The sequence below is a fragment of the Passer montanus genome, unplaced genomic scaffold (assembly GCF_014805655.1).
Source record: "Passer montanus isolate IOZ18808 unplaced genomic scaffold, ASM1480565v1 scaffold3, whole genome shotgun sequence".
Taxonomy (NCBI): Eukaryota; Metazoa; Chordata; class Aves; order Passeriformes; family Passeridae; genus Passer; species Passer montanus.
The window spans coordinates 15,759,967-15,773,380 of NW_024367707.1; the positions used below are offsets into that span (position 1 = coordinate 15,759,967).

The following is a 13,414-nucleotide window of genomic DNA, read 5'->3' on the forward strand; positions in this document are numbered from 1 at the left end:
GCGGCTCCAGTCAATTAACCCATTAAAACCCCGTTTTATCGCATTGATTCCACAGACTGCCATAAAAGGTTATGTTTTGAAAGCCTCTTTGTTAAGGGGGGGTGGGGGTTTGGATGGATGGATGGATGGATGGATGGATGGATGGATGGATGGATGGATGGACGGATGGATGGATGGATATAGGGAGAGTAAATTGTTCCCAAACGCACAGTATCGGCAGGCAGTGAGTGGCCGAACTACCGTTTATTCCCAACAAGCCAGGCTGCCCCAGCTCTCCCCGTCTTCCCCCGCCGCTCCCGGGCCCGGCTCCATGGAGGGGCAGAACGGCCGCTGCGGGCCGGGGGGCTGACGCCATCCCCTCCCCGCCGTGAGCCGCCCGGTTGCGCTGACCCTAGAGCAAAAATTGACATATCCACCTCGGAAAAGGCATCTCCCGTGGGGGCTGCACTTCCCAGCCGGAGAGGAGGGGTCCGGCCGGGGGCGGGGGCTACGGCCCTGCACCGGCTGCGGGCTGGGTCAGGCTGTGGGTGCTGCTAAAACTGTAGCCCCAGCTATTTGCAAGCGCTGTTGTTCCTAAAACAGGACAGTCCATGAATAGCCTGCCTCCCTCCCCCCCCACCCCCGCTCCGCTCCAGCACCTTTTTCAGGTTTGCCGGTGTTTGCTGTAAATTACATATTTGCTAAAGGTGTCAGTAGCGGTTTGTTTACTACCCCACTTTACGATGACTACTAGGGAATCCGTTTAAGGACAGTGTGAAGTAACAGTCAGTAATTTGCTGAGAAACAGATGACAAACACACCTTTTCAAAAGGCAAATAAAGACGGGACTCCAGCACCGACCAAGTAACCGGGATTTCCCTTTGGTGGGAAAGAAACTGGGTTTTTCTCTTCCCTTCACTGGGGTTCGCTGTCTGCCTTCCCATGTCCAGAATGCTGCACTGGATGGAGCAAGAGGATCATGTATTTCCTCTGGGTACCTTTAATTTCCAGACCAGCGGTCTGAGATTATTTAGATGTTTCTAGTTTTGCCCTTGTTTGCTGTTTTCCTAAGTAAGCACTGAATGAGCGACCGAAAAGGTTTGAAACCGTGTCAAAGTGATGTTTTAATCTCATTGAAAGGTGTATTAAACGAGAAGATGTAATTTGTGTGGGATGTTTCGATGAAAGGAGAGATTGGAGTGGATGATACTTTCGCTCTCCTCTGAACCTCATGTCATGTTTATATTGAAGCTTGTGTAGCTAATCTAATTTACAATAACAGGCTGGCCTGCAAAAAAGAAGCTTCTACATTATTTAGGGTTTTTTCTTTCCTCGTTTATTTTTTTACACAAATTCATTCTGACTTGCCCTGAATAATACCTTTGCAATTTGGGGATAACTGACGAGGATGCAAACCAGAAATACTACCTTTATGGTGTTCTGAGCGACACGCCACAGCCATAACCATCCGGGTTGCCCTGCTGTAAATGGGATGCCGCACTTGGGCTTGAGAAGCTCTTTTTCCGTGACTGACATTTCAGCAGTTCAATTTTAAAGATTAACTACGTAATAACTCCGCATGTCGTTCTAGTCCGACAGACTCTCCACCCCCACAGCTCTTCCTTTTCCTTTACAAGTTTACGATTATAAAACTAAACTCTTTTAAAATATTTTTCTTTTGGTTGAAAGTAAATCGCTGGGTATGTTTTCTGTTCGTGGGGTTTTTTAGTTTTTTTTTGATGTGAGGTATTTTTGTCTAAAGGACCACTCGATAACTCGGCTGTAAAAAGTAAATTGCTTGGCTATCCTTTTAGGTAGAAACCCCAAAAACTGTGAAAAATAGGATAGTGCAAACCCTCATCTCCCGCGAGATGCTGTGCCATCTGATCAGCACATATTCCCGGTGTGTGCCTTAGTAATAACAATTTTTAAAGACAATTTTAAATTTGAGCAGACTTGAAAAGTACGACTTTTGTGTAATGTTGGAAGGTGCATTCAGCCTGTTAATCAGAGGGCGTTGTGTCATTGGAATGTTATCAATTACTTGTTCCATTTAACTGTAATTACTAACAAAATTAGACAAGGATGGATCACAATACAGGATATTCGTCTTTCGGAACAATATTGTGCTGGAAGTCGAGCTGATGCGTAGCACAAACATTTTAGAAAATGCTCCTGCTGGCAAAACTTCGTAAAGAGACGGTTCTGGTTTTTCTACCGACTGGAAAGTCCCACCGCGGGAAGGATCGGGGCCGTTCCAAGGCGAGGGGACACGCAGGATGTCCTGACGGGAAAAGGAGGGGGGAAGACAATCTCTGTTTAGGCGCGGTGTGACCGTCCCTTGGCAGTGCCGGACACCCCCGGCACACCCGCCCGCCGGGACCCGCTGTCGCCGTGGGGCGGCCGGCGGCTGCTGCGGAGATCAGACGTGCGGGAGATCGATACTACTTCTTTTAGGAGCAACAGAAATATAAAGCTTATTTTCAAAGCCAGTGAAAACTAGAAAGGAAGGAGAAAAAATAGAAAGGCTGGGATATACAAACTCTTCGGGAAGGCGCAATTTATCGACACTGTGGAGAGAGCGGTGATGCAGAATTCCTTTAGAAAAGTGGCTTCAGCCGCCCTTTTATCTGGCACAATAAATACATAAATAAATGGCAGTACCCACAGGGAGCGGCAGCCTGCCCTCCGGCCGCTTTGATTTTGCCCGGAGCGGGCTGGCCCTGAGCACGCCCTCGTGCTCCGTGTCGCGCCTCCTGCCCAGCACCCGGCCCCGCAGGGCGGGCGGCTCCCGAGCCGAGCCGAGCCGAGCCGAGCCCAGCCCGCCCGGCTGTGCGGGACAGCTGCCTGCTCCCATTAGAACTTCAGAAACCTTTCGGCCCCGTCCCGTACCACCCCCGGCGTTTCCCCGCCGTGCTCCCGGCTTTGCCCAGGGGCACCCCCGCGGGATTGTCTCAGTGTTGGTGGCCCTGGCTGCCCCCTACCCGCGTGCTCCCAGCGTGGCGGTGGGCGACCCGTTGGGTGGGGTGAAGACAGAGGGAGAGCGGCCTGTGAGCCACTGACCCGCGCCCAGGGCGCTGCGGGAGCCGCAGCGAGGTCCCGCAGCGAGGTCCCGCAGCGAGGTCCCGCAGCGGGGCCGCCTCTCGGGTCCCGCGGGTGCCGCAGCAGTCCGGGCTGTCTGGGAGCGGGGCGCGCCGAGGCGGACAGCCCTCACTCTCCTCACGCTTCCAGTTGGTTGGCACGGCTCTCCTGGGCGAAGGGGGGAGACATTTCTCGTCAGGGAATTTTAGCCCTTTCCCCCCCCCCCCCCCTTTTCTTTTTCTCCCTTCCCTTTCATTCATAAACCTGGTGGCTATAGACGCAGCTTGAATATTGACGTCTCTTCCCCCAACTGCTCCTCCGTTAACCCAATTACAGAATTCATCAAGAACTGTGTTGAATTATCTCTTTCCATACAGTATCAGCATTAGCCTAATTAAAAGCTATAATGTCTGATATAATGATTAAATCGTTAGCTCTGCTGTAGGGAAGCAATATTTTGTTTTCCCTTCAATTAGAAGCTGATTGAGGTTTTCAGAGCAGGTCAGCTGTGAAATTTGAATTATATGTGTGAGTACCGTTCACAGGGTGAGCCCCTACTCGAAAGCTCCAGAGATTCTCCATACGCTTTTACCCAGCAAGCTGAGAAAAGACAACAAAACACAGAGAGAGCCTGTAGCTGATTTGGGGCTGATGCTGTAGGATGGCACAGAACAGTTGTTAACGCTGCAAAAGAAAGCGGGACTTTATTCAGGCGCCCTTTTCCCAACCATTCCATCTCGACTGGGTAGCAAGCAGGTCACGTTGAAAGCTGTGATCCCCGAGTCGCCAAGTCACCGAGGCAGGAAGATGCTTCCTCTCTCTCCTTTGCCTGCCCTTTCTGCTCCCTCCCGGTTCGCTCGCTTTGGCCCAGTAATGGCACCCCTGTAGCGAGGGAGTGTTTTGCATTTCTTTCTGGATAGTGGGTTTCGGAGTGAAGTGCCAGAGGAGCTGCAAGCGATCCCCTCCCTCCCCGCCTCACGTTTCAGACAGGGCTGGCGAGGGATCAGCATCGCCTCGACCCGGGCCGAGGGCAAGGGAGGCCGGCGGCAGCCAGCAGACGGCGATCGCCGCCTGCTCCGGGCGCCCGGCCCGGCCCCGCGCGGGGGCTGCCCGGGGCTGCGGGGTGTCCCCGCCTCGGGGGCGCCGTCGGGGGACGCGGCCCCTCCGCCCGTCCTCCCCCCCCCACCCCTCACACCGAGCGCGGCGCGCCCCGGCGCACGTCACCGCTCGGCGCGCGCCATATGCAAATGAGCGCCCGCCGGCGCGCCCCCATTGGCCGCCGTCAGGCGATTTAAGGTTTTTTTTTTTTTTTCCGCCTCCTTTTCGCGTGGCGGTGGGTTCTCCTCTCTTCTTCTCCGTTCACCTGCGATCAGCGGATGCAAGTCACACACGCTCCCTCCCCTCCCTCCCTCTCTCTCTCCAAGTTAGCAGCAAAGAACAAAAAAAAAATGGGAGACCCCGGCCCCGAGGGGGCGGCCTCCGGGAGCGGGAGCGGCACGGCCCGCCGAGCCCCGCAGCGCGGAGGTTGAGGGGGAGACGTGGCCGGGAGAAGCGCTGGCCGCTACTTGTCCCCTCCGCGGGCACGGCGGGGCCGCGGCCAGACCTCTCGCCCGCCCCGGTCCTGCTCCCGGTGCGCGACCTCCTCTCCGCCTCCCCTCTGACTTCCCTGCAGCGTTTACCCAGCACACACCACACCCCCGGCCGTCCCCAGCTATTCCTTCCACCACCCGACTCCTGGGTCTTTGCAAGCCCGCTTTCTGCAGGGGAAAGTCCAAGGACCGCTCATCTCCGGCTGCAGCCCCGGCCTGCTGTACCCCAGCCCCGCAGCCCTGTCCAAGGACACTCGCCAAAGTGCTTGGCCTCGTTCCCAGTCCCGTGAATCGGGATCTGCACTGCCTTTACCAGGGAAGAAAAGCCCCTGGCTGCCCCCTCGAACTGGCTTTTAGACCTTCCTCCCGTCCCTTCAGTCCAGACACCCCCCGGCCGAAGGTGACACCTGGGCTGCACCTGGGCCAGGGGCACTCACGGCAGCAGCACAGCCTCGCTCCCTGCTCCCTGCCTGCCCACCGTGCTCCTGGTAGTTCGGCTGCTTCTAGGAGAAGGAATGTGTTTATTTGCCGGGGGTCAGGGGAAAGGGGGTAAACCCCACAGCGGGAAAAGTCCAGAAGGGGGCAGGCCCCGGGAGGGTGTGGATTAGCAGCTGCCTCTGCACCAGGGAAGGGAAAATTCAGCCTCCGGCACAGTTTCCCTGAACGTGAGGGGGAGGGAAGCTGGTGTGCATCCCCAATTCCCAGGGATAAGGGTGTGTTCCCACGGGATCCACTGCCTGGCAGGATGCATAGGACTCATCCGGAAAAGACTGCCCCACAACGATTCGACACATTTATTTGTCAAGGAGGCCTTTAGGTGCCTTTCTATCAAATTTCTGGGGAAAATACCATACAGCCTTGGGTGGATAATTTGCAAGCCATGCCATCTTATCTCGCAGTTTTTACTCCTCATACCTTCATTTGCCCATCCAAGTGGAAATGTGCTTTTCTGTGGTAACCTTCTCCCCCACTCATATCTCCCTCTCCCTCCCCTCCTATCCCAACCAGCTGTATTTTTAATACATAACCTAGCAATCACAAGGGCCTCCCTTGTTTTGCCATGGCAAATATGGCATCTTAAGAAACTATCAGCTGGAGAAGCGCGGGTCTGTTCCTGCAACGTCTCCCCTGCCCTCTCTGCACCCTTAGGGCTGGCTGGGAGAGAATAATGTCCTCCCAAAAGGAGGCACTGAGTTAACAGCATCACTCAGACTAAGCTCAAAGGCTGGAAGCAGGCTGAGCCTTCGGCCGTCAGAAGTGGAGAGGCACTCTCCTCCCCCCAGCAAACCCATATTATCATGACGAGTCTTTGGAAATGAGAAAAAAAAAGTCTAATCCTAGCCGAGTGCCTAGGACCGGTGCTTTGTGCACAGTGCATGCTTCTCCTGCAGAAAACTTCTGGTGGTAATAACAGTAATTGGGGGGGTTGCAGCGTGATCCCAGCCTTGGATGGCCACTAGGGTCAGGAAAATTAACATGGACCGTGAAAAGAGCAGGCACGCTGAGCGTGCCTTTCTCACCTGGCAGAAGATGATGGGGTGGCCCTTTATACATGCGTGGGCATTTGTGCAACGGACTTGCCTTTCCTATGGCTGCAATCAAAGCCTGCAGCATGAATTTCCATGTGGACTATTTTCTCCCCCCTATAAAAATAACTATAATCTCACAGGACAGCCAGAGCACAAAGGTAGTCTTTTAATGTTTTCAAGGAGAAAAAAAAATTCATACACCTGTACTTACTATATACAAAGATAACATGTTTCCGTGTGCCTTCTTGAGTCGCAGGTGCTTTTACCTCCCCTAGGACTAAGTGAAAAACGACTGCGTCCAGCCTCTTCCTCATGCCTGGGCCTGGCAGCAGTTTTAACACCTGGCAGAGACGTCTGAGGGGGCTCCGGAGAAATCTCCAGAACGAAGTCCCGCGGCAAAGGCACGTTCACCTGCCGCTCGCACGGCTGCGGCAGCGGGGCGGACAGCCTGGGCGCCTCAGCCCCATAAGTACTGCCCGACGGTCGGCTCAGCGATGGGCGCGCCCAGCGGGGACGGGGCGGCCCGCGGCTCCAGGGCTCCGTGCGGCTCCAAGTTAGCAGCAAAGAACAAAAAAAAAATAGCTCCGTTAAGGATAAGAGCGGGAGCGGAGGGGTGTGCGCGCGTCTGCCGGGGAGCGCCGGCGAGCGGAGGACACCGCCGACGGCTCCGCACACTCCTCCCGCCGCGCCAAGTGAAGCAGCAAGTTTGCCGTGCACCTGTTTGAGCAGCTCGAACCCCCGTCGCCGCCGAGCCCCGAAAGTGATTTGCGAAAGGGAGAAAGTTTTTCGCCGGCAGGGTCGCCGATCGCTCTCCTCCTCGCGGTTTTCTTCTCCTCCTTTTTTTTTTTTTTTTTTTTTTTTTTTTTTTTTTTTTTTTTTTTTTTTCGCACGGCGGTCGCTGCCTAGATACAAACGGGTTTCGCCTCCTCGCTCGCTCCCCGGCCTCCCGGGCTCCTCTATGTTTGATTCATTTTTCACGTCTGGCACCGGTGGAAAATAAAAAAGCTATTTGAATGTACAGCATGATGATGGAGACGGACTTGCACTCCCCTGGCGGAGCCCAGGCCCCCACGAACCTCTCGGGGCAGACCGGAGCGGGAGGCGGCGGAGGAGGCGGCGGCGGCGGGGGAAACAAAGCGAACCAGGACCGGGTCAAGAGACCTATGAACGCCTTCATGGTGTGGTCGCGGGGCCAGCGGCGGAAGATGGCCCAGGAGAACCCCAAAATGCACAACTCGGAGATCAGCAAGCGCCTGGGGGCCGAGTGGAAAGTCATGTCGGAGGCCGAGAAGAGACCGTTCATCGACGAGGCGAAGCGGCTGCGAGCGCTGCACATGAAGGAGCACCCGGATTATAAATACCGGCCCCGGCGGAAGACCAAGACCCTGCTCAAGAAGGACAAGTACTCGCTGGCCGGGGGGCTGCTGAGCGCCGGCTCGGCCGGGGGAGGCCCGGCCGGCGTCGGCGTGGGCATGGGCGTCGGCGTCAGCCCGGGCGGCGTCGGGCAGCGGCTGGAGAGCCCCGGCGGCACGGCCAGCGGCGGCTACGCGCACATGAACGGCTGGGCCAACGGCGCCTACCCGGGCTCGGTGGCGGCGGCGGCGGCGGCGGCGGCGATGATGCAGGAGGCGCAGCTCGCCTACAGCCAGCACCCCGGCAGCGGGGGGCACCCGCACCACCCGCACCCGCACCACCCGCACCACCCGCACAACCCGCAGCCCATGCACCGCTACGACATGGGTGCCCTGCAGTACAGCCCCATCTCCAACTCGCAGGGCTACATGAGCGCCTCGCCCTCGGGCTACGGCGCCCTGCCCTACGGCTCCCAGCCCCACCAGAACTCGGCGGCGGCGGCGGCGGCGGCGGCAGCGGCGGCGGCCGCCTCCTCGGGCGCGCTGGGCGCCCTGGGCTCGCTGGTGAAGTCGGAGCCCAGCGTGAGCCCGCCCGTCACCTCTCACTCGCGGGCCCCGTGCCCCGGGGACCTGCGGGAGATGATCAGCATGTACTTACCGGCCGGGGAAGGCGGGGATCCGGCGGCCGCTGCCGCCCAGAGCCGGCTCCACTCCCTGCCCCAGCACTACCAGAGCGCCAGCACGGGGGTGAACGGCACCGTTCCCTTGACGCATATCTGAGCCCCGCCAGCACCGGAGCGCCGGAGCAGGCACGGACGCGGGCACCGGCTCGGCCGCCGCCCCGGCCCCGGGCCGGCCTGCAGGACTGCGCGCCCCGCCGCTGCCGCCGCACGCTCAGCCCCGGCCCCGCGCCGCTCCTGCCCCGCTCCCAGGTTCCCCCCTCTTATTTTTGCCTCTCGCGCCCCTTCCCTCCCGCCCTCCCCGCCTCTCTCCTTTTTTTTTTTTCTTCCTTCCTTTTTGTACAGAAATGTTTTGATGTTCTTGTAATAATAATAATAAATAATAATAATAATAACGAGAGAGAAAAAAGGTAACGGTTGCTTTACTTACCTTTTTTTTTTTAGAAGGACTAGTTTATGAAACTAGTTTTAGACTGAACTTCTGTGTTTTATCGAGACTTTTTGTACAGTATTTATCATACACCCAAGAGACATAGAGCGTTTATTTGCAAAAGAGGAGAAAGAGAGCAAGGGGGGAAAGTGCGGCGAAAAGAAAAAATATCAATAATAAACACACAAAGTTGTAGGTGATGCCAACTTTTATACCGCGCGGAACCGCTACGATTTCAGTCACGGATCGCTTCTTGCGAAGATTTTTTTATTGACTAATTAACTCGAAGTTGATGAGGCAACAGTTCTCATTTATTACTCATGTACTAAGACAAATCCAAAAGAACACTTAAAAGTTTTTGTAGATATTCTCGAGGGCTTTTCGGGTTGGGTTTTTTTTTAGTTACTTGTTTGTTTATTTATAATTTTTTGTTGTTGTTGTTTTGTTTTGGAAGCTCCATTTTTTTTTCCGGGGTTCGTAAAACTTTATTGTATCTGGATATTTTTGTTTGTTTGTTTCTCTTTGATTTTTGTTTTCTTTTTGTATCATTTCTTGTAAATGCATTGTGAAATAATTTTTATTTAGGCGGCACGAAGGAAATCAGATTGTGTATATAGTTTACTAAAAAGCCTTTCTGCTAAACAGAAATCCTAAGGATGCGGTCCTCTTTTTTTCTGTTTTGATTAAATAAATTTCAAAGCGGAAAAAGTCACCTGTATGAAAAGAAAAGCTAACTGGCAAACATAGTGGTGTTTACCCTGGTAAGCCTGGAAACACAGCAGGGAAACAGATTTTGGGAAGGAAGTTTTAAGCAGCAGCGGCCAACAGAATGAAGTGCAATCTGCAGTAAATGTCGATGTTCCCTAACCTGTGTAAATCAGAAGGGGTGAAGGTAGATTTATTTTAATACTCGTTCCTTGCTCCAAGGGAAGGCAGTTTATTGCGTTACTCTTCTAGCCGTGACCGTTCATTTTGTGGATTTTAGGGCTGGACTGGTGGTCCGGACCTTGCCGGAGCCTTGACTTTTCCCCTGGGGGGTGACCGGGCGCTGCCCGCCCCTCTCGGCCGGGCCCCCCCTCGGCCGGGAGTTCCCGGCGGCTCGGGGACAGCCACGGCCCCGGGAGCCGGGGGGACACCGGCCAGCGCGGCGCTTCCCCCTAACTAACACCATGGAAAGTGAAAGGGCTTCTTTTTGCGCGCCCCGAAAAGAGAAGCGACCTCTAAAGCTCACGCCCTAGAAGCAGTCCCGTCCGCCCGGAGCATTCCGGGGGGCGAGCGGCAGCGGCGGGGTCACACCTTTCTCCCCCTTCCCCATCCCCCGCCCCCCGTTTTTAGCGACTGGTGCGAAAGCTGTCGAGCAAAACGATGCGTGTCATTTCATTGCAGAATGTTGTTTATTGCTTCGAGATCTAATTTAAATTCTTTTTTTTTCTAGCTGTTGAGAGATACTTTTCTATATGTTAGAATTAAAAGTTTGCTGTAAACTACTGTAGCAAATGAATTTTTAAAGTAGTCGTAACTGCTTAAACGAAAGGAAAAATAATTAACTTTCAGGAGTTCAATGTCGATCCCAGCAGGCTGTAGGACTGTTCGTCTTTTAGCTCTGGTGAATAAGCACTGCATCCGTCCAGGAGTGGGGAAGTTTTAGTTAGCTAATGAGGAGCGGGTTTGGTCCATCTTAGCGATTGCACTTCTATAATGCTGACATGTCAATTGACATACATAACTCTTCGGACTCCTGTCGATAATTTTGTATGAATCACTCATACTGAACGCAAAATTTTCATAGAGGCTGTCCATTGATTTCAGCCCAAAGTTTTGGGGTTTTTTTTCCCCTTTCCTTTTCTTAACTATTCGAGCCTTTATTAAAATGGAGGAGTGTGAGGGTTCAGACAGTCAGCAGACGACTTTTGGAAATGCTCAGCGACCAAAGAGTGCATACAGAAAACAGGAACCTGTAGGAAACTTTCTGCGGTGTTGATCACCTCCAGCCACCGTCCTAGATGAGATTTTAAAAATAGCTGTACCTTTAGGTATGCAGATTAAGTTGGGTACCTGTTGAATTGTTTCTTGAAACGTGTTGTCCTTCATGTGCATATTCTCGCAAATATCTGTACACACCATAGATAGCATCGTGACAGAAGAGAAGTGTGTGTGTGTGTGCACATGCAGACACATACACGTCTGATGCACCCTTGTTACGTTCCTTTTTCTTTAAGGGTCATAGCTTTTGAGAATCACATTTAATGACAATGTAGAATAGAAAAATCCCAGCGAGACGATTCTGTATCGCTGAACACGACTGATGGAACAGGATTGGAGCGGTCAAGGGAGAAAAGCAAGTAAATATCTGATCATTTGTGTCCAAACAGCAGAAATACTATGGGGAAGTGCTTTAAAAAATTATAGCTCTCTAAATTAGCTCCTTTTAATGAGTTTTCCCTCCTACCATCACAATTTAGCGGCTCAATGGCGTTATGCCTAGAATAATAGGAATACCTGCACTTTCAACACAAGGGGATTAAAGAGACCCAATGTCGGCTATATTCAAATAAGCTTCAAACACCCTCAGCCCGCCTTTCAATGTAATGAAGTTCGTTCTGCAAATGTCCACCCCCCCCCAAAAAAAAAAAAACAACAAAAAAGCAAACCTTCGCCAAAAACAACACAAAACAAAACAAAACAAAAAAAAAAAACCAAAACCAAACAAAAGAAACAAAAGAAAAAGAAAACAAAAAAATCCGAGCAACCAAAAAAAAAAAAATTCAAACCCCATCTCCTCGAAATACCAAAAAACCAAAAAACTATCCACCCACCCCATTCCCTTGAGACACCATCGGGGTAGAATTTTTTTTGCTGTTCATGGTCTATTGGTTGGTTTGGCAGTTCAATTTAATTTGAGTTAAACTTCACACTTGGGTATTTAAACAAAACAACTTTCCTAGGCAGATGAGTTGGGGTTAGGTGCAGTAACATAATTATGTCTTCGGGCTTTTTGCTATGAGAGTTATATATAAGAGAATAATTGAATATGCAAAACTAAGAATAGGTTTAAGCGATTTATGGTTTAAGTACATTACATCTAAAATTGTATGAAATGTTCCTCCTATAGCATGATTGACAGAGCTATTAAAATCACATATGTGGAAGAATTAAAGCGAAAAGTCATCTCGTTTTCAGTAAAAGGAAGGAAAATCCAGGGAGTGAGGCGAACGGGAGCGGGGCCGAGGTGCCTTCTTTGCAGTTAGGCTGCGGGTAGCGTGGGGAGCTTGGGGTCAAGGCCCCCCGTGGGCCAGAGCCCAGCGCCGCGGTCACCGCGCTGCCGCGGATCCCTGTGCCCCGGGAGGCAGGGGGACAGGAGGCACACACAGATAACAGCTTTGATCCGCTCCAAACTTCGAGCCGAAACACAAACTTGGCCTGAACTCCACAGCTCTTTTCCCAACGGCTTTTCTGTTTTAAAAAACATTTCGCCTCCCCCCCCCTCCTTCCTCTCCAGCGTGCGTGGCTCACTGAGCTCGTGGGAGTGGCGCTGGGCCCCGGGGAAAAGCCGCTCCCTCCAGCTCCACTCCCCCGCGCCCTCAGCCGGAGTCACATCGCAACAAGCCCCGGGGGGAGCACCGGTGGGACGGCTCCGAGCCGGGAGGAGGGCACACGAAATTGTCCATGAAGATAAAAAGAGGGACGATTCCAGAAATCAGACCCAAGGCGCCCGTAGGGCCACAGCGGGACAAGAAGCTCCGCGAAATGCTCCTTGGTAGGGCGGGGTGGGGGGTGGGGAGGACCCTCCCTCCCAGCTGCGCCACATGCAGGCGACATCAGGCCGGGTCACCTGCACGTCTGACGCGATTACAGCATTTTATTATTACGTGTAAACTGCCACGGAAGGGGGAAAAATCTATAAAAGAAAAAAAAAGCACCACAGCATCACACAGACACGCTCCCCCGCGCCGAAAACCAAACCAAAAGGCTGATCTCAGCATTGCTGTAAAGTAAAACGGAGCTAAAAGACGCGAACTGGCAGGTGTCTGTGGGTTTGATGGGTTATCTGGACGGGATGCTCTCCCGGGGCTGGCGCCGACGCTCTCCCACGCCCCACGATTTCCCCGCCTTTCCCGGGCACTCACCGACTCTCCCGAGCCCTTTTCTGCCCCTCCCTCCCCCTTCCAGCACACTTTCTGTCAGCTCGCCCCAGTGATCTCCAGATCTCCCCTTCCCTCCCGCACTCAGCATCACGTGGGGAGCGCCGGGACGGGGCAGTCCCGTGGGGGCGGACAGCGGCAGTGTGTCCCCGTGTCCGTGTGTCCGTGTCAGCGTGCAGAGGGCTCATCTTGCAGGAAGGGCCCTCCTTGCTAAGCCAATCCCCCCGGAGTCGTGGAGCAGTGGGCCTGGGGGATGTTGTTTGTGGGTGCGAGCGGCGGCCCGGGAAGCGAGGTGCCCCCGGTGCCGTCAGAGAGGCTGCAGATGAATGATGCAAGAGGAAAACGGGGGTGGCAGGAGGGGAGAGGGGTGAGAGAAAGGGAGGGAGAGCGTGGGGAGGAGGGGGGGTGGCGGTGTTTGGAGAGCGAGGGATTAGCGAGGAGAGCCCTGACCCCGAGATCAACGGCCAGTCAAACCCGTTTACAATCAGCCGGCGGAAAACCGACGGCTCCCGCTGCCAGCCAGCGGCCGGCCGGGCAGACAGCGAGACCCGACCCCCCCGCGGAGCGAGTGGGGTCTGGTGGGGGAGGCCCGGCCCTGCTGAGGGGAGAAGGGAGACGCCACAGTCGGGAAG

At 54.0% G+C, this 13,414-nt stretch overlaps 1 protein-coding gene across 1 annotated transcript; it reads left to right on the forward strand.

Moving 5' to 3' along the window:
* Positions 1-7,078: 7,078 nt before the first annotated feature.
* On the forward strand, positions 7,079-9,860 carry SOX1 (SRY-box transcription factor 1). The gene has a single exon (XM_039714273.1). The coding sequence runs from the start codon at positions 7,192-7,194 to the stop codon at positions 8,308-8,310; it is 1,119 nt and encodes a 372-aa protein (XP_039570207.1). The 5' UTR covers positions 7,079-7,191; the 3' UTR covers positions 8,311-9,860.
* The last annotated feature ends 3,554 nt before the right edge of the window (positions 9,861-13,414 follow it).

Coding starts and splice junctions, on each gene's coding strand:
- SOX1 (XM_039714273.1), top strand. CDS start 7,192: ATGTACAGCATGATGATGGAGACGGACTTGCACTCCCCTGGCGGAGCC.